The following is a 27,081-nucleotide window of genomic DNA, read 5'->3' as shown; positions in this document are numbered from 1 at the left end:
CAGTGACAGGAATATAGCAGAGAAGATATGATGTAGATTTAACAAGGTGAAATCTCTGTGTGGATGGTTCCTCTTAAAAGTAAACTTGATAAGAGTTGAAATTATCTGGAAGATAGTTCTCTGCTCATTCATGCCTCTGAAATATTATACAGATTTAGATAATTGAGTTGGAAAGACCAGCCCACTCTGGGTGGAACCATTCCCTGAACTATGATCTCTACTATAAAACAAAGAATGAGCCAGTCACATGCATTCCTCATTGCCTGTTTCATGATTTTGGATGTCATGTGATCAGCTCTCTCAAGTTTTCACTGTGTTACAGCAAGTTTAGCTACTCCACTTTGACTCCCAGCAAATCACATGCTCACACCTGCCCAGGAGCTATCTGGATTCGAGAATGAAAGATACACACACACACACACACACACACACACACACACACACACACACCAGTTAATTTTAATACACCTTGACTATCTGGAAAGCTGGCAGTTCTAAATCCTCCCTGTGGCTGGCACACATTTCTCACCTGTCATCCTAGCTCGACACCCTCTAATTTTATATTTTATCTTTGTTGCCCTAGTTCCTTCTTGGTGGCTTCTAGTCTTTGCTGCCCAAGATGCTTATGAGCATCCTTTCTGGGGGGTCCGTATTCCTTCTCACCCACATTACAGATGATTTTCCTTCTGCAGCACTCAGTCTGATCAGTCTCCCTCCAAATCATGGCGTTCTCTGCTTCCTCTCCCCCATTTCCTAGCCTGAGCAAGTCTCCAGGTCCTGCCTCAGTCTACCTGCCAAGCTCTTGGCTCTATGGAAATTCTTTATTACCAGTCAAATCCCGCTAGGGACAGAGACTCTCAGTTTTTGGGAACTGAATTGAATTGAGACAGCATTAAAACCAATCGCTACCACTACTAAGTGGTATATGCCCTCCTCCACTAATTAATCACAATAATATGAAAAGTAACTATGACATCTCGTATACCAACGTGAATGTGTCTCAGGAAAGCTAAGGAACTCCTTAGTGACTCCTCTAGATTCTAGGTCAGGAACATTAGTCATAATGAGGTAATGTGAAAATCAGGCAAGAACTTTCAAGCAGTTGACTTGCCTTGTCTCTTGAATACAGGAAGGGGCCCCCTTGTCACAGGACTAAGTATTTAGCACCGTCTAGTACAATGGGCTCCTGTGTTAAATAAAAGTGTGAAATTATGTGAAGTTGAGGTTTTTATTCCTATTTTAATGGAAAGTATAATTTCCATTATATATGGAAAGTATATATATGATTTTGAATAAACATGATGGATATTTTGTATAAACATTCAATAACTGTATACAGCAGTTAACTTCTCTTCTTGAAATAAACTACTGATTGAATCATTTAGAGTACAAATACTTCCAGAATAAGTATAATGTTGATAGCTCCATGAAAACAATGTCTTAAACTTATGATTATATGAAGTCTTATGTGAAGCAATAAGCCTCAAGGTTTAGAGTATAAAAATACGAATGTTTTGAAAAATAGTATTTCATAGTATTATATCAAACTATATCTGAATGAGAAGAAGTGATGCATTTGGATGCTCACAAATATTTTAATGCATTATATTGATACTGTTTTAATATTCTCAATGGGATATTAACCTATAATTAAGTACCAAAATATTATACTCTGAGAAACTGAATCATAAAATAATTTAATGTGTTTTTAATCAGAGAAATCATTTTTGAAGAATTCACTCCTGACCAGTAGTTAAAAGAAATTCTTTTGGTATTTGGGTTGTTGAGATAGTAACTCATTTATCACATGATAGTGAACTTGATTCTTTTGTTCCATCTCCAGATGCTGACATTATAGCAAGTGCCATTGAATATGGTTTTAAAAGAAAATTTCAAGTATGACAATATATAGGCATATGATAGACGGACAGACAGACAGATGATAGATAGATATTGCTATTTTTGTCTACTGTGGGCTACATATACTTGAATTATATACACCATCCCTGTTTGTATACACAGTGTCTCTAGTATTTGTTTAGTAGTGAATTTTCCTAAGAATAGTTCCTGAGAAAGTATCCTTGTTAAAGAAGAGACACCTGTCTAAAACAAAATAATAAGTCCCCATTGGCATTTCAAGATCACTGTGTTAGACTTCATGATTTCTCTTTTGGATCAGAAAGATGTTTGTTGAAAATGAGTTCAATTTTTATATTTTGTCAATGATGCAACCAAAAAGGAGAAAGATCATGTCAGTTGTCCTGTATTCGTGTTGTCAAAATGGACACCAGAATTCAGAAATCTCTTGCATCCTGACACCTTTGCATTTATTTTGGTTGATACAGATTTATTTTGGAGAAGTTAAAGCCCTTTCAAAGAAAGAGAAAAATATGAACTGAAAAGAGAAACTGAAAAGAGAAAAATAGTCAAACTGAAAGGAAATAGGCTGACTGAAGCCTGCAGAACGTCTCTTTTCATCACCTGATTCTGGTTTGTCCCCAGTGTCCTGCATAGTTCATATTGTGTTTCCCTGGATTATGTCTCCCATCTACAAACCACTTTAGTATGGTTAACAGCTTGAGGAGAACCAAAACGGAAGTTTTAACCTAACATTTGCCTCCTGGTTTCAGGAATTATATTGCTAATATAGTCATTATATAGGAACTAAAGTTATCAGAGTTGTAAAAGGTTCTGGGCACTGCTAAATACTCTGGCCTGTAACAATGTGCAGTCCTAATGCACCAAAAATATATGCCACAAGCTTATCTGCTTTTACCCATTCACATTGCATTGAAATTTACATTATTACCTACTAATAAATATATTTGTCTAATAAAACATGTCTGTCACACATATTCTACTTAGTATCTGATTTTTTTTATTAACTTGAGTATTTCTTATATACATTTTGAGTGTTATTCCCTTTCCTGGATTCCGGGCAAACATCCCCCTCCCCACTCCCCTTCCTTATGGGTGCTCCCCTCTCAACCCTCCCCCCATTGCCGCCCTGCCCCAACAGTATAGTTCACTGGGGGTTCAGTCTTAGCAGGACCCAGGGCTTCCCCCTTCCACTGGTGCTCTTACTAGGATATTCATTGCTACCTATGAGGTCAGAGTCCAGGGTCAGTCCATGTATAGTCTTTAGGTAGTGGCTTAGTCCCTGGAAGCTCTGGTTGCTTGGCATTGTTGTACATATGGGGTCTCGAGCCCCTTCAAGCTCTTCCAGTTCTTTCTCTGATTCCTTCAACAGGGGTCCTATTCTCAGTTCAGTGGTTTGCTGCTGGCATTCGCCTCTGTATTTGCTGTATTCTGGCTGTGTCTCTCAGGAGCGACATACATCAGGCTCCTGTCGGCCTGCACTTCTTTGATTCATCCATCTTGTCTAATTGGGTAGATGTATATGTATGGGCCACATGTGGGGCAGGCTCTGAATGGGTGTTCCTTCAGTCTCTGTTTTAATCTTTGCCTCTCTCTTCCCTGCCAAGGGTATTCTTGTTCCCCTTTTAAAGAAGGAGTGAAGCATTCACATTTTGATCATCCGTCTTGAGTTTCATTTGTTCTAGGCATCTAGGGTAATTCAAGCATTTGGGCTAATAGCCACTTATCAATGAGTGCATACCATGTATGTCTTTCTGTGATTGGGTTAGCTCACTCAGGATGATATTTTCCAGTTCCAACCATTTGCCTTCGAATTTCATAAAGTCATTGTTTTTGATAGCTGAGTAATATTCCATTGTGTAGATGTACCACATTTTCTCTATCCATTCCTCTTTTGAAGGGCATCTGGGTTCTTTCCAGCTTCTGGCTACTATAAATAAGTCTGCAATGAACATAGTGGAGCACTTGTCTTTTTTATATGTTGGGGCATCTTTTGGGTATATGCCCAAGAGAGGTATAGCTGGATCCTCAGGCAGTTCAATGTCCAGTTTTCTGAGGAACCTCCAGACTGATTTCCAGAATGGTTGTACCAGTCTGCAAACCCACCAACAATGGAAGAGTGTTCCTCTTTCTCCGCATCCTCGCCAGCATTTGCTGTCACCTGAGTTTTTGATCTTAGCCGTTCTCACTGGTGTGAGGTGAAATCTCAGGGTTGTTTTCGTTTGCATTTCCCTTATGACTAAAGATGTTGAACATTTCTTTAGGTGTTTCTCAGCCGTTCGGCATTCCTCAGCTGTGAATTTTTTGTTTAGTTCTGAACCCCATTTTTAATAGGGTTATTTGTCTCCCTGCGGTCTACCTTCTTGAGTTCTTTGTATATTTTGGATATAAGGCCTCTATCTGTTGTAGGATTGGTAAAGATCTTTTCCCAATCTGTTGGTTGCCGTTTTGTCCTAACCACCGTGTCCTTTGCCTTACAGAAGCTTTGCAGTTTTATGAGATCCCATTTGTCGATTCTTGATCTTAGAGCATAAGCCATTGGTGTTTTGTTCAGGAAATTTTTTCCAGTGCCCATGTGTTCCAGATGCTTCCCTAGTTTTTCTTCTATTAGTTTGACTGTCTGTTTTGATGTGGAGGTCCTTGATCCACTTGCAGTTAAGCTTTGTACAGAGTGATAAGCATGGATCGATCTGCATTCTTCTACATGTTGACCTCCAGTTGAACCAGCACGATTTGCTGAAAATGCTATCTTTTTTCCATTTGATGGTTTTGGCTCCTTTGTCAGAAAGCAAGTGACCATAGGTGTGTGGGTTCATTTCTGAGTCTTCATTTCTTTTCCATTGGTCTCTCTGTCTGTCTCTGTACCAATATCATGCAGTTTTTATCACTATTGCTCTGTAATACTGCTTGAGTTCAGGGATAGTGATTCCCCCTGAAGTCCTTTTATTGTTGAGGATAGCTTTAGCTATCCTGGGTTTTTTGTTATTCCAGATGAATTTGCAAATTGTTCTGTCTAACTCTTTGAAGAATTGGATTGGTATTTTGATGGGGATTGCATTGAATCTGTAGATCGCTTTTGGTAAAATGGCCATTTTTACTATATTAATCCTGCCAATCCATGAGCATGGGAGATCTTTCCATCTTCTGAGGCCTTCTTCAATTTCTTTCTTCAGTGTCTTTAAGTTCTTATTGTACAGATCTTTTACTTGCTTGGTTAAAGTCACACCGAGGTACTTTATATTATTTGGGTCTATTATGAAGGGTGACGTTTCCCTAATTTCTTTCTAGCCTGTTTCTCTTTTGTGTAGAGGAAGGCTACTAATTTATTTGAGTAAATTTTATACCCAGCCAATTTGCTGAGGGGGTTTATCAGCTTTAGTCATTCTCTGGTGGAACTTTTGGGATCACTTAAATATACTATCATATCATCTGCAAATAGTGATATTTTGACTTCTTCTTTTCTGATCTGTATCCCCTTGACCTCCTTTTGTTGTCTGATTGCTCTGGCTAGAACTTCAAGAACTATATTGAATAAGAAGGGAGAGAGTGGGCAGCCTTGTCTAGTCCCTGATTTTAGTGGGATTGCTTCAAGTTTCTCTCCACTTAGTTTAATGTTAGCAACTGGTTTGCTGCTTATGGCTTTTACTATGTTTAGGTATGGGCCTTGAATTCCTATTCTTTCCAGGACTTTTATCATGAAGGGGTGTTGAATTTTGTCAAATGCTTTCTCAGTATCTAATGCAATGATCATGTGTTTTTGTTCTTTCAGTTTGTTTATATAATGGATCACGTTGATTGTTTCCGTATATTAAACCATCCCTGCATGCCTGGGATGAAGCCTACTTGATCATGGTGGATGATTTTTTTGATGTGATCTTGAATTCGGTTTGCCAGAATTTTATTGAGTATTTTTGCGTCGATATTCATAAGGGAAATTGGTCTGAAGTTCTCTTTCTTTCTGGGTCTTTGTGTGGTTTAGGTATAAGAGTAATTGTGGCTTCATAGAAGGAATTCGGTAGTGGTCCATCTGTTTCAATTTTGTGGAATAGTTTGGATAATATTGGTATGAGGTCTTCTATGTAGGTTTGATAGAATTCTGCACTAAACCCGTCTGGACCTGGGCTCTTTTTGGTTGCGAGACCTTTAATGACTTCTTCTATTTCCTTGGGAGTTATGGGGTTGTTTAACTGGTTTATCTGTTCCTGATTTAACTTCGATACCTGGTATTTGTCTAGGAAATTGTCCATTTCCTGTAGATTTCCAAGTTTTGTTGAATATAGGCTTTTATAGTAAGATCTGATGATTTTTTGAATTTCCTCTGAATCTGTAGTTATGTCTCCCTTTTCTTTTCTGATTTTGTGAATTTGGACACACTCTCTGTGTCCTCTCGTTAGTCTGGCTAAGGGTTTATCTATCTTGTTGATTTTCTCAAAGAACCAACTTTTGGTTCTGTTGATTCTTTCTATGGTCCTTTTTGTTTCTACTTGGTTGATTTCAGCTCTGAGTTTGATTATTTCCTGCCTTCTACTCCTCCTGGGTGTATTTGCTTCTTTTTGTTCTAGAGCTTTTAGGTGTGCTGTCAAACTGCTGACATATGCTCTTTCCTGTTTTTTTCTGCAGGCACTCAGCGGTATGAGTTTTCCTCTTAGCACAGCTTTCATTGTGTCCCATAAGTTTGGGTATGTTGTACCTTCATTTTCATTAAATTCTAAAAAGTTTTTAATTTCTTTCTTTATTTCTTCCTTGACCAGGTTATCACTGAGTAGAGCATTGTTCAATTTCCACGTATATGTGGGCATTCTTCCCTTATTTTTATTGAAGACCAGTTTTAGGCCGTGGTGGTCTGATAGCACGCATGGGATTATTTCTATCTTTCTGTACCTGTTGAGGCCCGTTTTTTGACCAATTATATGGTCAGTTTTGGAGAAAGTACCATGAGGAGCTGAGAAGAAGATATATCCTTTTGCTTTAGGATAGAATGTTCTATAAATATCCGTTAAGTCCATTTGGCTCATGACTTCTCTTAGTCTGTCTACATCTCTGTTTAATTTGTTTCCATGATGTGCCCATTGATGAGAGTGGGGTGTTGAATTCTCCTACTATTATTGTGTGAGGTGCAATGTGTGTTTTGAGCTTTAGTAAGGTTTCTTTTACATATGTAGGTGCCCTTGTATTTGGGGCATAGATATTTAGGATTGAGAGTTCATCTTGGTGGATTTTTCCTTTGATGAATATGAAGTGTCCTTCCTTGTCTTTTTTGATGACTTTTAGTTGAAAATTGATTTTATTTGATATTAGAATGGCTACTCCAGCTTGCTTCTTTCGACCATTTGCTTGGAAAGTTGTTTTCCAGCCTTTCACTCTGAGGTAGTGTCTGTCTTTGTCTCTGAGGTGTGTTTCCTGTAGGCAGCAGAATGCAGGGTCCTCGTTGTGTATCCAGTTTGTTAATCTATGTCTTTTTATTGGGGAGTTGAGGCCATTGATGTTGAGAGATATTAAGGAATAGTGATTATTGCTTTCTGTTATATTCATATTTGGATGTGAGGTTATGTTTGTGTGCTTTTCTTCTCTTTGTTTTGTTGCCAATATGATTAGTTTCTTGCTTCTTCTAGGGTATAGCTTGACTCCTTATGTTGGGCTTCACCATTTATTATCCTTTGTAGTACTGGATTTGTCGAAAGATATTGTGTAAATTTGGTTTTGTCATGGAATATCTTGGTGTCTCCATCTATGTTAATTGAGAGTTTTGCAGGATACAGTAACCTGCGCTGGCATTTGTGTTCTCTTAGGGTCTGTATGACATCAGTCCAGGATCTTCTGGCCTTCATTCTTTCTGGCGAAAAGTCTGGTGTGATTCTGATAGGTCTGCCTTTTTATGTTACTTGACCTTTTTCCCTTACTGCTTTTAATATTCTTTCTTTATTTTGTGCGTTTGGTGTTTTGACTATTATGTGACGGGAGGTGTTTCTTTTCTGGTCCAATCTATTTGGAGTTCTGTAGGCTTCTTGTATGACTATGGGTATCTCTTTTTTTAGGTTAGGGAAGTTTTCTTCTATGATTTTGTTGAAGATATTTACTGGTCCTTTGACCTGGGATTCTTCACTCTCTTCTATACCTATTATCCTTAGGTTTGATCTTCTCATTGAGTCCTGGATTTCCTGTATGTTTTGGACCAGTAGCTTTTTCCGCTTTACATTATCTTTGACAGTTGAGTCAATGATTTCTATGGAATCTTCTGCTCCTGAGATTCTCTCTTCCATCTCTTGTATTCTGTTTTTGAAGCTCATATCTACAGCTCCTTGTCTCTTCTTTTGGTTTTCTATATCCAGGGTTGTTTCCATGTGTTCTTTCTTGATTGCTTCTACTTCCATTTTTAATTCCTTCAACTGTTTGATTGTGTTTTTCTGGAATTCTTTCAGGGATTTCTGTGTCTCCTCTCCATGGGCTTCTACTTGTTTATTTATGTTTTCCTGGAATTCTTTCAGGCATTTTTGTGATTCCTCTCTGTAGGCTTCTACTTGTTCTCTACGGGAGTTCTTCACGTCTTTCTTGAAGTCTTCCAGCATCATTATCAAATATGATTTTGAAACTAGATCTTGCTTTTCTGGTGTGTTTGTATATTCCGTGTTTGTTTTGATGGAAGAATTGGACTCCAATGGTGCCATGTAGTCTTGATTTCTGTTGCTTGGGTTCCTGTGCTTGCCTCTCGCCATCAGATTATCTCTAGTGTTACTTTGTTCTGCTATTTCTGACAGTAGCTAGACTGTCCTATATGCCTGTGTGTCAGGAGTTCTGTAGACCTGTTTTCCTGTTTTCTTTCAGCCAGTTATGGGGACAGAGTGTTCTGCTTTCAGGCGTGTAGTTTTTCCTATCTACAGGTCTTCAGCTGTTCCTGTGGGCCTGTGTCTTGAGTTCACCAGGCAGGTCTCTTGCAGCAGAAAAGTTGGTCTTACCTGTGGTCCCAAGGCTCATGTTCTCTCGCGGGGTGCAGTCCAGGAGCTCTCTGCGGCAGCAGCAACCAGAAGATCTGTGCCGCAGTTTCCGGGAGCTTCAGTGCACCAGGGTTCCAGATGGCGTTTGGTGTTTTCCTCTGGCATCCGAGTTGTGTGTGCAGAGTGCAGTCTCTTCTGGTTTCCCAGGCGTGTCTGCCTCTCTGAAGGTTTATTTCTCCCTCCCACGGGATTTGGGTGCAGAGAACTGTTTATCAGGTCTGTTTCCTTCAGGTTCCGGCGGTGTCTCAGGCGCAGGGGTCCTGCCGCTCCTGGGCCCTCCTGCACGGGAACCCAGAGCCCTTATACAGTTTCCTCTTGGGCCAGGGATGTGGGCAGGGGTGGGCAGTGTTGGTGGTCTCCTCCGCTCTGCAGCCTCAGGAGTGCCCACCTGACCAGGCGGTGAGGTCTCTCTCCCACGGGGTCTGGGAGCAGAGAGCTGCTGCGGGCCAGGATCCGTGGGTGTGGTACTCCTGGTAAACACAAGAAGTGCCCGGTCCTAGAGGAATTCTGCCTCTGTGTGTCCCGAGTTCACCAGGAAGTTCTCTTGCAGCAGAAAAGTTGGTCTTACCTGTGGTCCCTAGGCTCAAGTTTGCTCGCGGAGTGCTGCCCATGAGCTCTCTGCGGCGGCAGCAACCAGGAAGATCCTAGTATCTGATTCTTTCTTAAAACACTAATCACATCTTGTATGGAGAAGGAAAATACTTGTTTCACTTACACTTGCTGGTGACATTCTATCTCTGAGAGAATGGAGTAGGAGTTCAAGCAGAAACCTGGATGCAGGAAGTAAAGCTAAGACAAAGGAGAAACAGTGCTTATTGGTTTACCTCCCATCGCTTGTTCAGTTTGCTTTCTCTTATACAACTCAGAACCATCTGCCCAAGGTGTGTACCAATCGTAATGTGCTAGGCAATTTCTCATAATTCATTTTCAAGAAAATGTCCCTCAAAAATATTAACATTCCAATCGAGTCAAGGCAATTTCTCAGTTAAGGTTCACCTTTCCTGAGCTTCTCCAATAGGTGCCAACATAACCACATGATATTTTCTGCAGCCAAATAATCTATAATGAAACAATGGGAGAAACTGAATACATTTTCTAAGATACATTGCTACTGGAGTCTTTAAAGGGTAACCCTAATGTGACATAATTTCTGTTTCCATATTCCTTTGCATATCTTTACCTTGTGGCAAGGACTTCGATGCTGTCACATTTGTTCTCTGGTGTCATCTTTATCTTGCAATCAGCAGCTTAGTGCATTAACTCTTAATTTCATGAATAACTTATTGGTGGATTTCCAATGTAGTTGCAAAATGTTGCAATATTTTACAAAATAGATATTATACAGAATTTTATTGAAAAAGCCATTTATTTCAATATAAAATTAAGAATTATGTGTAGTGGGTTGGTTAAATAGCATTTGATGCCTTCTTGATATAGTATTATCTATTCAGTCTAAAAATAGATATGTATATCATGTAGAACTCATCAAGATATACAAATGTTTATTATTTATTAAGAAGTAATGAAAAAACTATAAAATGATACTAGTCTGTCATTCATATGGGCCCTGTGATAGTTATAATTGCTGACCAATATGACACAGTAACATAATCTTAAAACATTATTAAATTTTGCTACGAATTTTTATAACCATGTTGTGCAATTCACAAGCGTACACTTTGCAAATGATTATATAATGTTGCAGTGTCAAAAATATGAACACACATAATGCATAGTTTAATCTTAACTAACTGAAATCATTTTATGAACAAAATAGTATTTTAACATAGAAAATAATTGTTTGATAAGAGAGGTTTATATTCCCCCATATATTCTCCAATAAAAGCCCTTCAACAGTATTTCAGTGGTAAGAATTTGAGACAGTCAGCCTTAAGTATGAATCTCTCAATCATGTATTATTTTTCCATTTATCTTCCCCATCCAATAAGTTTCTTCCTTCTTTCTATAGAACATCAGAATGTTAGAGAGAGAGGTTTGTCTTGTCTGAGTGGATTGCTGTGGAAGGTTTCCTATATTCTAATTAAAAAGTATGAACCATTGTTAATTATATCAAAATTACGAAGTATAAAACAGATTAAATGTCAGCAATTTTATTTCATTTTCACAGGTTATTTTTCTTTGTGTGATGCCCAATGGTGTTTATTGATTTTAGACACTTGGAAGAGATGTTTTCCTCAGATTAGATTTTGGACATATCAAGTCTGCAAACATTTTAATTTTATTTTTTAATTTTTTTTGTTGTTGTTAATCTACTTAGGAGGCACAGGCAATGTATAGTTCCCACTGTTGTACCAACGGCCATAGATATATAAGAAGGGTAGCTGAATACAAGTCTTAAAGTCTGTAAGCAGAGTTCCTTGATGTTTACAGATTCAAGTCCCTGCCTTTAATGGTTTCCCTAAATAATGGACTGTAACCTGCAGATCAAATAAATTCTTTCCCTCCTTAAGCTGCTTTTGACCATCCTCTCTATCACAGCCTCAGAAACCAAACTAGGATGTGTGTGTGTGTGTGTGTGTGTGTGTGTGTATGATTACATGGTTTGTTTTTTTCATAGTAAGTCCATACATTGAGTATTTCAAATATTCTCTCTGTGCTCCATTTTATTTAGGAATAGATGCTATGCCAAAATCGTTCTCCCCATAGAAATGTTTATGTAGCAATACTATCTCATGCCTGCTAGGCATTCAATGATCAGCATCATTAACCCGAGTACTTGAGAATAAGTTTGATCTTTGCCCTCAATACAGGTCCCACTCAAGGTCACAATGACTGTCCTTAGTCTAGTGCATAGTTCAGTAAACAACTGTGTGTGAAGTTAATTGGGAAGTAAAATATAAGTATTAAGTAAGGTCCTTGGATCAGTAGGAACAACTACACACAATAAGGGTGTTAATCTTACTCTTTCATTACATAAATGACTTCTAATTACTTTTACTCTCTGAAAGAAAACAAATAGAAGTAGCAGTCATGTTCATTGCTATTCATATTATATTAAGTTCCAGTAAGGTATGTCACAAAAATAAATCAGTTAAGCATGATAAAATAATTCAGAACATGGGAAATTGTCAAACTCATCTTTCCCATTTATTATCCATTGTGCTCTTCTGCATAACAGAATAAATCTTTACCTCAAACATCTTGAAGAAGGTACCCTGGGACTGCTTTCAAATATTTTCTCGAATGATCAGACAGGAAAGAACTTTTCAAAATAAACCCTCTCATGAGGTTGTTTAGAAATGGTCTAACTCCTGTCTCCCAGGTAGGGCTGAGGATGCAAAATGAGTAATGTCATGGAGGATCTTGAAAGGTTCATCACAGTAGCTACTACCCAAAGAGCAAGAGAAGAGGTTTTCTAGTATCCGTTGGTAAGAAAGGCATGCCTCTGGAGTAAGTACGTCATCATACTGGAGTGGCTTTGGTTCTGGAGAGAGAGAAGAACAAGCAGAACACCATGCATATAAAAGCAGAACTCTATATAGGGAAGTCTCTGATAGCCTCCCAACAGTAGAAAATCTTTGGGCAACTTTTAAAAAGAGAGTGTGAATGTCTTTAGCAAAGAAAGAAATTATTCATAAACAATATACAAATGTTGCCTAGGAGGTAGAAGGGAGTAGTCAAGTCCTCTAATTAAATGAAGAACATTCATAACATACTCTCTTCCCCTAAGGCTCAGAAAACACTTAAAATTATTTGAATAGACAGAGTTCAGGGAGGCTTGGGGCGAAAGAGTATCTTCTAAATGGGTCAGAACTGTTTCATTATGATCTCCTGGAAGCTGTGGTTTCTGAGTCCTACAGAAGCTCACCTGAGATTAAACTCATGTATATATGGGTACCATCAATTAGACTGGGCAGGTGATTTAAAATCAAATCAAAACAAAACAAAAAATAAGGACATGAATTTGGAAAGGTACTTGGCAGAGAATGAAAAAATGAGCTGGAAGGATTGTGGATATATCGTACAAATACATTATATGCATATGTGATATTTTCAAAGAATAAGTATAGTAAGTTTTTTTTACTTAACCCAAACCTAGACTTACTTGAATCTCAGTTGAAGAATCGTCTCCATGAGATTTGCCTTTGGGTACATCTGTGAGGTATTTTCTTAGTTGCCAAACAGTAAGGGAGAGCTGTGCTCACTGTGGACATTGCCATCCTTGGGCAGGAGGATCTGAGCTGTGTAAGAATTATAACTGAGCAAGCCATCGGAAGAAAGTCAGCAAGCAGTGTTCTCCAAAAGTCTCTTCTTCAATTCCTCCCTCTAGGTTTCTGTTTTAAGTTCCTGTCCTGAAATCCCTCGGTGATGGGAAACTGTTAGAGAAATAAACCTTTCCTCTACAAGTTGCCTTTTGGTCATGATGTTTACTGAAATGATGAAAAGCAAAATAGGGAAAAAGTACACATTTCAAATTTCAGGAAAACAGAAATTCAAAGTGATTTTCTCTTAAATACTGAAAGAATCATTCCATCTGCTGACAATAAGGACACAGTGGTACAGGCATATCTAATGTGTATAATGCTGTCACCTGTTTGTTTGCCCTGTAGATTTCCTTACTGGAGAAGGCTGGGTTTGGAGGTGCTCTTCTCTACATTGATCCCTGTGATGCACCAGAGTCTGCGGTCCTTAGCTCTGAACCTTTTATGGTGACACTGAATCCAGGAGGAGACCCCTCTACACCTGGATACCCTAGTCATGGTAAGCTTGCTCTTATATAGATTTGACTTGTATGTGTATTCTATCTAATTTATTCAATGGATACTACATGGAGTAAGTCTAAGTGCTTCATACATTCACTTTTTAATAACCTGTTGGAATAAACCAATTTTTAAAAATATATAGTAGGTTGTCATTTCAGTGATGTATGCTATGGACTTATAACAAACATACATTATTACTGATCAATTTATATTTATATATATGAACAAGCAAATACCTTTAACTCTTGTTTGTCCAGTGTTTAAGGCTATATTATGTTAAGTTGAATAACAGTGGGAGAAGATACTAGAAAGTATGAATTTATGATGAAGTTTCCTTGGATTGCCCCATTTCTATGTGCTTTAAGATACTATCCTTCTCTTAAGCATTCGTCTATATTTGGGAATGCTGTGTTCACCACAATGGGGAACGTGAGACATGAGCAGGACAACTGTAGTTATGGCAGATGCCTGCAAAATTCTTACAATTCTGCCTGGTGTATCATTGGCATATATTCTGTCCATAGAATTAGGCTGAGGGAGTAGCTCTTTTACAGCCTCTCAGGGCAATGACAACGCACTGACCACAGCAATTCAGTGTACCCAAGATATGTACACAATCGGTATTTTTTTTACACACCATTGTCTAATCTTATTTTTGTGGCCCTTCTATAATTATGAAGGCAATTTAAATAACATTTTTATAGTTTGACTAATCAATTACAGACTTTTCAAGCTATCTTCAATTCTTTCATTGGTCTTTGTTGTTGTAGTGCTGCCTTCAATCTAAAAATCACGTTTACATTTAATTGCATGTTCTTTAAATTTCTCCATCTGGTAATATTCTCAAAATACACATTTTTGTACTCTTGACACTAATTCCACCCAGTGAGATTTTTAAGTAACTGTAGCCATACCTTCTGAAGAAACACTGAAGAGATTTCATCCCCTTTATAGTGTCCATCAAAAGAAACCTATTGTTAAAGTGTCTTTATTCCCACAATGCAACCCCAGGTCCCTCCCTCAGTTTTGTGTTTATCAGTTGTTTTCTCTGTTGTGATCACCTTGAATGGCAATGCCACCAAACATAAAACACCTTCTTTTCTTTTAACCTCTCCACCGAATTTGAGAAATGTTCAATGATTCTCCTCTGCTATAATAATCACAGGACTATGTGCCAAATGATTTGACATTTCTAGCATTCCTTTAGACAGGCTGTTCTTGAACTTCCTTCGTTGCCCAGGCTAGCCTCATATTGTAATAATCACCATTTTCTGCTTCTTAAACCTTTGGATTGCTGGTATGAGCCACCACTCAGCTTATAATCCATTTGGAATAAAGGTGGAAAGTTCTGCCTATATTCTAACAAAGTGAAACTTTAAATAATTATTTATAGTAGAATTATTTATAATGTTGGAGTTTTTATATCTAAAGATGAACAATATTATCTACAAAGTTTCTCCATGCCATTTAAACAGTACTAAATAAAAATTTCTTTTGCAAGCATAATACCAGTAGACAGAATGCCCCCTTTTTTCCATATAAAACTCAATATAGTAGACAGGAATGGGAAAGGTTGTAACAGTAGTGGATTCTACCTGTGATTCCAATGAGTAGATTTTCTTCTTCCCTAAATTTGCTCACTATCTTTCTCTCACAGTTTCAGGTTTCATTATTTTGTTGTTAGTTTATTTGTTTAGAATAATTCTCTGTATGTATTTTGATTTTGGCAGTATGGAGAGTAGATTTCAGGAGGTGAATTTGTAAATATACAAATAATTGTACAGCAAAAAACCCAAGTACCTGGTACAGCACTTGCCTAGGAAGCACAAGGCCCTGGGTTCGGTCCCAAGCTCTGGAAAAAAAAAAAAAAACCCAAGTACCTGATATGATACATGGCAACACCGTCATAGCAAACCACCATCAGAACTAATTTAAAATCATTTATCAATGAATGGGAACTGTGTTTTAAAGGGGATTAATCTCCAAAGAAGTAGGACAAACAAAAATTCTAGAAAGTATTGACTTGCTTTTGGTTTTATTTATAATGTATACAAATTAAAGCGAACTGTCCAGTAACCACTCAGTGTCACTCATGTGGCTGTATCAATGGCTGCTAGTCTAGAATTCTTCTTTGGTTTACATATTCCTTAATACCTTAAGCATAATTCAGAATTTTCCAGAAAATTTGAATAAAGTCAAATGACACTAGAGCCATTTATGTAATCCTATGACCTTATAGTTAAGGACTGTGTCATCACTTCTGAGTTCTGAGTCAGAAGGAGAGGACGACATATAGACCAAAGATGCTTACCACCAAATTCAGCCCTCTGACTCTAATTTCCAGAACCCACTTGGAGGAGGGGGAATTGAGTGCCACGAATTGTCCTCTGGACCCACACCTGCACAGCACACCCCAAATCCCCTACCAAATAAATCACACTCACTGAGTGTGATTTGTCCAATGCAATAACTTCAAGTGGGTGATTGTAAATCAAGACTATGGAAATATTCCTCCAAACACTTCAAATGAATTGCTGAAATGAAACGCCGGGATTCCATATAAAGAATTGCTGCTTACTAAGCTTCATTGCCCAGCCAAGTAGTTCCTGAATCTTACTGAATCAGAGCAGGGAAGAAATAGTTTCTAAACAGCATGTCCTCATGTGGTTCAGAGAAGAATGTCTTGAGGTCATCACTTTAACAAAAGCAATCTTTTGGAAACTTCCAGCATACTGAGGGCTCTGAGCTTCATTTTCTTGACAGTAAAAAGAAGATTATGCTGCTCCGCTGTGTCTCTCCCAAGGTAGTTTTTGGGAAATGGAAATCCTTGAGTTCCAAGACAGACTTAAATGGGAACTTTGAAGGAGGGAGCCATCCATCTGTATTCAAACTCACTCTGCTGGTGATGGAAGCAACTCAACTTTGAGAAGCACTGAGCCAGAGAAGCTTTATTGTACTTCATCTGCCATGTCCAAATTGGACCAGTGGGGCCAGTGCTCTGAACCCTGTGACCCAGTGCTCGTGCTCCCTCAGCATCGGGCCTTTCATATTTGCTCTCTCTACATCAATCAGGATTCTGACGTGGCATTCTGAATTTCAGGGCAGATCTGGCTCTCAGCAGGCTACTGATTCAAAGCCAATGTGACTGAGTAAACAATCTCTTCCGGAACCATAAGTGATGACCTGGATGGTGTTCGTCCTCTAGTTAATCTCAAACTATAATCTAATGACTGCTCCTTCAAAAAAATGTAAAAGCAGTTATCACTGGTCATTATTCACAGAATATTTATCTTCTTCTTAGTGCATTGTAAGATTTCTCATTATATATTCTATCACTCAAAACACAATTCTATGGATACCAAAAGTTAAAATACTAAATTAAAGTATCTAGATAATGATGTAGTTTATCATGTCATGTTCTTCTAGTTGGACTGCCAGGTCTGGCCACAGTGAGACAAGATGAGCCTCGTCCCTTAGAGACTTTATGTGCTATGGTGGGGGAATACTGAAGGTTCTCCATCCTCTCAGAGGAGAAGGGGTATGAGAATTTGGGGGAGAAATTGTATTGCCAGCAGTTGGGAAACTGAGGCAGATGATCAATAATTCTGTTAGCAAAATGGGGAATTTGAGACCTAACGACATTGCACTTACCTTGTATTAAAAAGAACTAGAAAGCTATGGGGTACATACATTCCAGAAAAAGTAGGAAGTGGAAGTTGTCTGTTCTTTATTGAATCATATTGAAGAAACCAAGTATTAAGGGTGCATGAAAGGCAAATTCAGCATAGTTCCTGGACCAGAAAGAGTTTCTTGTTGTACCTATATTGTAACAATTTGTCTTCTGCATTTTAAATTGTTTTTTATATTTAATTTTACTGTTGCTTTCAAATAACACTATATCAAAAATTTTACCTACTACACCAATGAAATCCAAGCTATTACTTTCATCTTGACTTACTCTTGCATAACTGTATATTGTGCTTCTGGGACTCTATCTTTTGAAAAGTTTTATCTGTGTCCCTCTCTGTACATGTAACCATTCTTTGCTCCATGTTATCTTTTTTTTTAAATTCTTGAGAGGAAGTTATTTTCAGTGGTTTTACTCTACTGAAGTGTGTCAGAAGGCATAGTTTATTTAATATTCCCAGTGTTACAATTCAGTGGGTCTGTGTGCTGTTTATGTACTTGCTGTCTGCACAGCATGAGCCCTGCCAACCAGCGATGCTGAAAGAATCAGACGATCACTGTGACATGTGACAAGGCTTCAGCAGGTGTCCTTGGTCCAGTTACTTGGACAAATGTCTGAAGATAGACTTGACTTGGCACTAAATTACCTGAGACAGTGTTGAACTATTCCCTGACTAGCATACCAGAAAATATAAATATAAGCCTAGCTGTCGAAACAAAGTGTTAGATATCTATGACATAGAATGCATTGTCGCTTGGTTGAGGAAACACTGAAATTGTCTGTATTTATATTATTTTTGCTATACTGAATGGTGGCTTATTTTCTGGTGTATTTACTTCCTACGCACCCTTCTTCCCCTCCCCCAATTAAATTTATTTATTCACATTACATCTGGACTGATGCCCCCTCCTAATCCCCTCTCCCATAATCCCTCCCCCATTTCCCATTCCCTTTCTCATCTGGGAGGGTGGAGAAGCCCCTTCTGTATTCCAAACCCTAGCACATAAATTCTCTGTGGGGCTAGGAACATCTGTCTCAACGAGGCCAGACAAGGCAGCCCAACTAGAAGAACATATCCCAGGTACAGGCAACAGTTTTTGGGATAGTACCCACTTAAGTTGTTTGGGACCCACATAAAGACCAAAGTGCACATCGGCTACATTATGTTTGGGTGCGTAGGTCCAGCCTGTGTATGCTCTTTGGTTGGTGGTTCAGTCTTGGGGTGGTCTTCCTTTTGGAATTCCTACCACTCTCAGGGTCCTCAATCCTTCCCCCAACCCTTCCATAAAAGTCCCCAAGCTCCACCCAAATATTTGGTAGTGGGTCTCTGCATTTGTTTCAGTCAGCTGCTGGGTGGAACCTCTCAGAAGCCAATCATGCTAGGTCCCTGTCTGCAAGCATAACAGAGTATCATTAACAGTGTCAGAGATTAGTGCTTGCCCTTGGGTCTGTAATTGGGCTGGATATTTCTAATCCAAATATTATCAAATATTAGAGCTATTAGAAGAACTGTTGTTAAACATCCAAATTTTCCTAAAAGCTCATCTCATCAAATATTAAAAATACATATCACTTCAATTCAAGCATCATTTTAAAAACAAAATTTTGTTTTGAAAATAATTTGTAATCATAAGTTTTCATGACCCTGTGTAAGGAAAGTTTTTATTGATTGCTGAAATATCTAAGTGTGCAGACTACAAAGGATGCCTTTGAGTGGTTATTGTTCTTAAGAAATCTGTTTGCTGCTTGGTGTATCTGTCACTCAGACTGTTCTTCATTGCTGTATGGGGAACATTTTACTTTGAACAAGTACTAGATCGATAGAGTCATTTGTTTTGCTTAAGAACCAAAGTTTCCATAGAAATCTATGGTGAGTTCTTATGGTGATAAAAATTCTACTGAGAGATTGAGAGAGAACAAGGAATCCTTCTAGGCAACTTGAGTTTGCTTCCATATCTGGTGTCTCCCTGTCTCTAGGGATCCAGCATTCTCCTCTGGCATGTATGCATGTGCACACACACACACACACACACACACACACACATATATACACTAAAAATAGGATGAAATATTTTAAACATCTGTTTAAAAATAGATGCTCAAAAAATAGATGCTCAAATACATTTTTACACAAGTCATATTATAATAAGCTATTTAATTATAATTCTTAAAATGTGGAATTTTATTTTTACCTTGTGGTTTTTAAAATGCCCATATGTGAATTTATTTAAAATTATTTGTAAGTGTGGAGGTGTGTACACTTAGCACAGACACCCTTAGAGATCAGAGGTGCTTTATCTCCTGAACTTGAATAGTGAGGTTTTGAGATCCAGAGCAGGTCTTGGAAACCTTCTGGAAGAGAACAAAGGCATCATCATAACAGTTGAAAATTTCCTCCCTCCCCCCCTTTAATAGTTTCACAAACAGGATAGCTTTTTACTAGCTCCATATTCCAAGTAAGTAAACTGACCTAGATCAAAAAGGAACCTAATTAGCACAATAACAACACTGAGTTGCAAATTGCCTAATTTCTTAGCTAGGGTTCCTTCGCTGCTAATAATACCTTGTATCCATTATATAGCTTATATGTAAGAGTTTGAGGTGTTAACAAACAAAAAAAAATCATTAAATTTAATGCCGAAACATATGAGGATTTAGTTTAACACTGAACCCATTTGAGGGTAATTTAAAGGGGAAACAACACAAAGTACACTGAGACGTTGGAAAAGCTGTGCTGAGGCTCATGTGGTACGGTAGAGCCTTTGCAGTGTTATGCAAAACACCTGGTGCAGCATGGAACCCAAGGACTCACTTTGACAAATGGGTTCCAGAGGTTTCAGACTGTCATGGCTGGGGAGGCATCAGACAGCTGCTCAATCAGAGGTGGCAGGAGCATGTGGTGAGGCTCCTCACCTGAGTCTGTGCCATACCTGAAAAGGCTACTACTTTGCCTCCTCCTCAGCAGCAGAAGCCTGGAAGGGGATTTCATATGCAAATCATACCAGATATACTGATATGTCTGTGACACCCAAAATCAGGCATAATTCCCCCCATAACATAGATATTTCTATTAATATTTTCTCTGCGGAAATGATAATTGAATTATTATACAAGAATTAAAAAGGCACCAGTCAACCAAAAAATGTGAATTTAGAAGCTTGAAATATAGCACAGTTGTTAATGAGGACCAAGATTTAGGTCCCAGCACCAACACAGTAGCTTACAACCCTCAACTCAAGTTCTAGGGAGACTGATGTCTGCTACTGACCTTTCTGGGCACCAAACATGCATAGAGTAATTATAGGGGTCTCACTCAGACACTTCAAAAATAAAAATAAATTAATTTTTAAATGGGTCTTTTGAATTTTAACCACAGATATTCGGTTACATTTTAGATTTGTTGTTTTGTATGGTTTGATTTTATTTTGGTTTTAAAGGAATACATTCAAAATTTCCCAATTCCTCAATTTTATGAACTTTCTGCTTATTAGATTTGAACTGGACATAAGAAGCACTAAAATTTAAAAAATTCATTAGCTATCATTTTCTTAAAAATATTCTTCCATGTTGCATGTTTAGCCTTCTTATCAACATTGCTTAACATTGCTGTACATTACAACTAGACTCTGGCATGACTTGGTCTTTAAGCTTTGCCCTATGAAGGAGGGGACTCCCATACTCTACCAAGTCAATCAATTTCAGAGAAGTTTTTGAGTGACGTGTTTTGGCATGACCTCTTATTTCATAACACAAATTTACAAAAATGTAAAAGTGAGATATTCTGTCAATGAAAATTTCAGTATTACTGGAATTACTCCAAGTAGTAAGAAAGTCAAAACACACAGAAAAAGCTCCTGAAGGCCCAAACGTACTTTCGAAACAGGTATTTCTTGATTTCAGATTAATTCTTAACAGACTGACATTGAAAGAACGTTCAAAAAGTACAATTTCATTAGCAGTCCTCAGCAAAAGATGTAATACAGCATAATTTTGTTTCCCATTTAAAAATATGAAACAATTAAATCCCATTGGAAAGCTATAGTACAAATAATTTATGTTTTTTTCCTACCATATAAGGTTACAGTTTCTTTTTTCCCTTCCATTTTTAAACATTTCTATTTAAATAAAATAGATTATTTTCTCACGCAATAGATCCTTATTACAGTTTTCCCTCTACTCTTCCCAGTTCCTCCCCATGTCCCATCTTCTCCCCTCCTCTCCCCCTCCAGATATGCTCCCTTTCTGTCTTTCATTAGAAAGAACGGACTTATAAGAGATAACAACAAAACCCAACAAAATAATATGTAATAATATAAAAAATAATCACACCAATGTTGTACAAGGAAACTAAAGAAAGGGAAAGAGTCCGATAAGGCTGAAGCATCAGAGCCCCGTTGTAGCATATGTAGGATCTTGCTACCAGACCCTTATAATAACTGGTGTGGTTGACTGAGCTGAGACCCAGGAATCACAGAGATTTGAGAATAGCAAGAGAGGAGCTTCTTTCTACCTATCTCTGTACTTGATCTGGAACACATAATGGTAACACCCCACTGAGGGACCATAGGTGCTCAGTCAGTCTTCAGCCAAGCAGCTTCCCTTCCTGGGTATTCCTTCCTCCAAGAGGTATAGAATATCTGAATACAGTGTATGCGTTGTCATACAACACCAAAGAAAGAAATATGAACAATCAAGGATCATCTCAAACCAATGCTTCATTAATGGTCGTCCTAGGAAAGAATGGCACTTAACACTCTCGAGGCTTCCTCTCCTCCAGCTGCTCTGGTATTCTCAGCACTAGCTCCCAACCAGGCTGGATCCTGTTGGACCAGGGCTCTTCCTTCCCCTTCCTATCTTGTGCATAGATACCCTGAAGGGTAATGTAGACCAGGACACTGCTCTTGACTTCCTCTCCCGGAGGCATGCTGGTGGTACCATGGAACCATGCAGAGGGGCAGATCACTGAGTGACACCCTATAACAATACTAAACTGAAAGCTACAAGTTAAACTCAGAGGACCTGGTGCCTGCCCATATCATCCCTGTGCTTGCTGCTTTGGTTTTTGTGAGTTCATATGAGTTTTCCTCAGTTGATTTAGAAGGTCATATTCTCTTGGTATCTTCCATTAAAAAGTTTAAAAGGTGAGTTTTGTTCTTTAACCACAGACACGTTTTTGCTTGTAGTTTGGATTGGTTGACCAGTGTAACCATAAGTGTAGCCATGTCCACCACAGGGTTCTGTGACTAAGTATTCATTATTATCCATGCGGTGGTCATTGGAGGTAAGTCTGTCTAAGAAGGACTGATATTAGTGGCAGGTGTTTATCTACCTAAGGAAAAGCCTGAAAATCTCAACATTATTGTGTGTACCACAGAGATATGACTGACTTTACCCTTGGCAGTAGAAAGGACAGATCTATATTGTCCAGTTTGGTAGCCACAAGCTATGGCTGTCTTCTTAGCTTTTACATTTAAATCAATTAAAATGCAATGAAATTTAAGATGCAGTCATCATACCCGCATTTCAAACAGTTGAGAGCCATTATGCAGCATCAAAGGATTTATACCAATAGGAAGTACTTCTTTATGGGTGCCACACAAATGTATGTCTATATTACTTCTTTATATGGAAGTTGATAGTTGCCTGCTTCACATAACCCAGGGGCCTGTCTCTCCACAGTTATGATAACTCAGCTTTGTTTATCTTTTTAATTTAATTTTATTTTTTTACCACTGGCATTATTTGAATGCTGAATTTACAAAGCAGACATTATGAACCACATGTTAGGCAGGCTTCATGAATCCTTTTATGGCTTAGTGTGGAACCAAAACATAGCCGAGTGCTTCTAAAGTAAACATTTTCCATTTCCAGAATTCTCAGAAGAGTTTTTGCATTTTAAGTATGTTAAAATAAATCTTGTAATGTTATTTTAAAGTGTTATTGCATTTGCCTCAAACTGCTAGCATTGTAAGTTTCAGCCCCATTCAATTCCTTCTGACAGTTTAGGCTGTGTGAAAAGTGGGTTCCACTTTTGTTTTGCCTACCAACCATCTCTCGGTTTAAATTTTTCACTGAGAATGGAAAGATTAAGTCGTCTTTGGAATTGTACATGCTTTGTTTTTGAAAAAAAATGGCTAAGCGTTAGACTACTTGGAAGTTTGAAGTTGGACCATTTATTTTGCAGTAAATCAAAAGCCAGATTTTGATAGTTGTTCCCATGTGAAATTAGCTTTGTCTGCTGCAAACAATAAGTTTCCATTCCAGGGGGATAGATGCTACTTGCATATTTCCACCTTTTATGGTTTGCACTTATATGTTCACCCCATCTGGTGATACCTACATACTTTGCTGTCTGTTCAGTAAGGACTCCTTCAAATCTCTTCTCTTTTGCCCCTCTGACTCTTAGCATTAATTATGGCTTGTCTCTTGATAATATTGACAAAAACATTCATTACATGTTTTTTAGGAAACAGAAACCCGTACAAACCGACAGAAAGAGCCTCAACATTCTTGGCCTTGTTGCGTTATGATGCCTTTTATTATCTTCCGAAGCAAATTAGAAAGATCTTCTAGTTTTAAGCAAGACACTAGATGGGCTGTTATATGATCAGTTTTACCTGGGGGTTGCTGGCCTACAAGCACAGCCCATTGTCCTTGCTATGAGACCTTCTCTAAGTGCAGAAATTCATGGTTTACCCTGCAGGCTTTTCACATTTTGTGGTCTGGGCTGAGACTTAAAAGGTACTGCAGGACGGCGGGAAAGGGTGAGCTGGTGATGTGGATGTGGTTGTAGGCGAGCTCTCACCTGCGTGCTGCACCTGTTCATGAGTCAGCAGGAAGCAAAACACTTCACACTAGAAAGTAATCTGGTTGATTGTTTAACAATTAAAGCTGTAATTAGATTTATAATTGAATTTTTGGTGTAATCTAATGTCTGGAAAATCTCTGTACTTCAACTAATCCTTCACTCAGCATGATCTGTTCCAAACCATTGCCAACCATGTGCAAAAATTTGGTTTTTTTTTTTCTTTTTACCCCAAGACAAAGCCAAACTGTTAGCCTTCTCTAACCATTTCCTTAGGTGACTCATCTCCCATTTCAGTGGCAGAATAGAAAGCTTAATTATATTCTGGAAAAAGAATGTTGAAGTGAAAAATTTAAGGCTGAAAACAAAATATGCTTTACACGGTTATTTCCAGAATATATCTTATACCGTTTTCAAGTGTTCTATAAACACGCTTAAGTTGTTACCATGGTATTCCTCTGAAATTCTCAGTCATGTCAATACTCCAAGCAAGCTTTGGAATCCATAGCAGATCTTACCTGCATAAGCATAGCCCAGATTCATACTCTAATCTCTTGCTCAGAAAAAGAATGCCATTCCAGGGGAGGGGTGTTGACAGATTATAGGAAACTGGAGCCAAACAAGGATATACCATAACTAAATAATATACACATAAACCAGGAATGTTATTTAAAGTAAAAGTATTTTATATGAATAATTAACTGACCCATTATTCATTTACGGGGTACCACAATGGCTCAAGTCAAGATTTTTCACTATGTTTGTCTGTGGATCCTAGGCTAGGTTACATTGAAGGAATACATACATGTCCTGGTCAGTAATGTGTTTCTCAAAAATTCATATGTTGAAGTATGTGACTCTACTATAACAGAATGCTGTTTTGTCCTTTTAATTATTTGAGATTATAATTCCCTGTCTGGGAGACAGAACTGAGTAAATTAGAGGGAACGGTTAGCGCGTGCTCCCATCCATCATCAATGTTCTCCTAATAAGCGAAGATGAGCACCCTCAAGTTAAGGACGGAGAGTCAAAGGTCCAAGGTCAAGTCCGCAACACAGTGATTTCAAGGATAGTCATGCTTCTAAAACAAAGGAACAAAAATCAGTTAACCTCATGGTTAGGACACAGACAAAGTATGAGAAAGGCTCCTGCAAAAACAAGGAGGAACACACATGGCTGCCTTAAGGCAGGGAGTGAGGCTTTAGAAGAAAGCCGCTGTGCAAACATCTTGAATCTGCACTATAACTTGTGTAATTACGGGGACATGGACTCTCTTCTTGGTGTCAATCTGTGTTACTTTGCTAGAGAGTACAAGCAAACTAATAGATGAGGAAACATGGAAAACAGCTTCTTTGATTTCATTGTTATTAGAACTGTAAAGGCAAGAGATAAAGTGCCTCTTTTACACTCTCTTTAATGAGAAAATGGAACAAATATGAAGTGAAACTTTGTGTACTTGACATATATCTGTTACTAAGACACTAATTTGTAAGCAATTTAATCTCAATTGGATATTTTATTTGAACAAATATATATTTATATATATGTTCACACACACACACACACACATATATATATATATATATATATATATATATATATATATATATATAACTTAGCACCCTAATCCTGAATTTAGTTCAAGACAATAAAACCCAGATGAGTGTGAGAATTCCAGAGAAGAACATGGCTTTCAGCATGGCAGTTGAGCTTTAGACAAACACGATAGACTATGACAATGATGTTTTGGGAAATGTCTACCACTTAGGTCACCCTAAGGAACTATGTGGCTTCATGCAATCCCTGATGAGAAAAACTGATTTATGGAAGTGTGGTGATGGTTCATAGTTTTATTTTTGGTTTTGTAAACATTTTTAATTGGATATTTTTTATTTACATTTCAAATTTTATCCCCTTTCCTGGTTTCCCATCCATAAACCCCCCATTCCACCCTCTCTCCCTTTATCTATGAGGGTGTTCCTAACTACCCACCCCTTCCCGATTACCCACCCTGACATTCACCTACACAGGGGGTTCCAGCCTTGGCAGGACCAAGGTCTTCTCTTCCCATTGGTGCCCAGCAAGGCCATCCTCTGCTGGAGCTTTGGGTCTGTCCATGTGTAGACTTTGGGTAGTGGTTTAGTCCATAGGAGCTCTGGTTGGTTGGCATTGCTGTTCTTATGGGGTTGCAAACCCCTTCAGCTCCTTCAATCCTTTAACTCCTCCAGTGGGAACCCTGTTCATGATTTCAAATTGTTATCTGTTTATTGGTGTGTCCAAATCTTTGTGTGTGTGTGTCCATGTGTAGAAATATGCTAAAGTTTGTGACTGTACACATTTATATGAGCCTGTAGGCCAGAGGATCAACTTGGGTGTTTTCTTTCAGGTGCTGTACATGGTATTCTGTGAGATATTCTCTCAGTGGCCTAAAGTGGCCAAATAGGATAATCTTACAGTTCTGCAAAGCCTCAGTGATTTTGCTATCTCCACCTCCCCAAAACTGGGATCGCAAGTTCAGTTTGTGCTACCAAATAGCATATGGAGACAGTGGGGATGGGATTCAGCTCCATGCCCTCTTTTAAAGCTACAGGTAACTGGTTTCAGAAAGAGTTCTTCTCAATCAGTAAGGAGTTAGGAGCTGGGCCAACTTATGCATGGCTTTCCACAGCAGAGCTTGACTCTGCTCAGGAGATTGCAAGAAACACAGCAGAGAAACTTGCAAACACAGACAGAGGCTGACTCCCAGAAATACTGTGAAGAGTTTGTTCCACCTTAAAATGCAAACAGGGCAAAACTCAACTTTCTTGAGTTCTCTGTAAATATTATTAAAATCAGTTGTATCACCCCTTCCCCACTAAGGTGCCTGTCAGGTACAGTAGAGAGGTAATGGTGTCATGGAAGTGAGTCCTCACACATCCACCCCACAAGCTACTGCTTGGAACTATGGAAGGTAGGTAGCATAGTAACCACTCTGGGGTTACATAGAGCTCAAGT

General features: G+C 38.4%; 1 protein-coding gene across 6 annotated transcripts in view; it reads left to right on the top strand.

Moving 5' to 3' along the window:
• Positions 1 to 27,081, top strand: part of Naaladl2 (N-acetylated alpha-linked acidic dipeptidase-like 2) — a 1,352,651-nt gene that overhangs the window by 813,502 nt on the left and 512,068 nt on the right. For all 6 annotated transcript variants that reach the window (XM_039103971.2, XM_039103968.2, XM_008760899.4 and 3 more), the window contains one exon: positions 13,442 to 13,592. In XM_039103971.2, the coding sequence (XP_038959899.1) occupies positions 13,442 to 13,592 (151 nt within the window). The remainder of the gene's footprint in view (positions 1 to 13,441; positions 13,593 to 27,081) is intronic.

The sequence above is a fragment of the Rattus norvegicus genome, chromosome 2 (assembly GCF_036323735.1).
Source record: "Rattus norvegicus strain BN/NHsdMcwi chromosome 2, GRCr8, whole genome shotgun sequence".
NCBI lineage: Eukaryota > Metazoa > Chordata > Mammalia > Rodentia > Muridae > Rattus > Rattus norvegicus.
The sequence above is the reverse complement of the archived record's forward strand: the minus strand, read 5'-3'. Positions and strand labels throughout refer to the sequence as shown.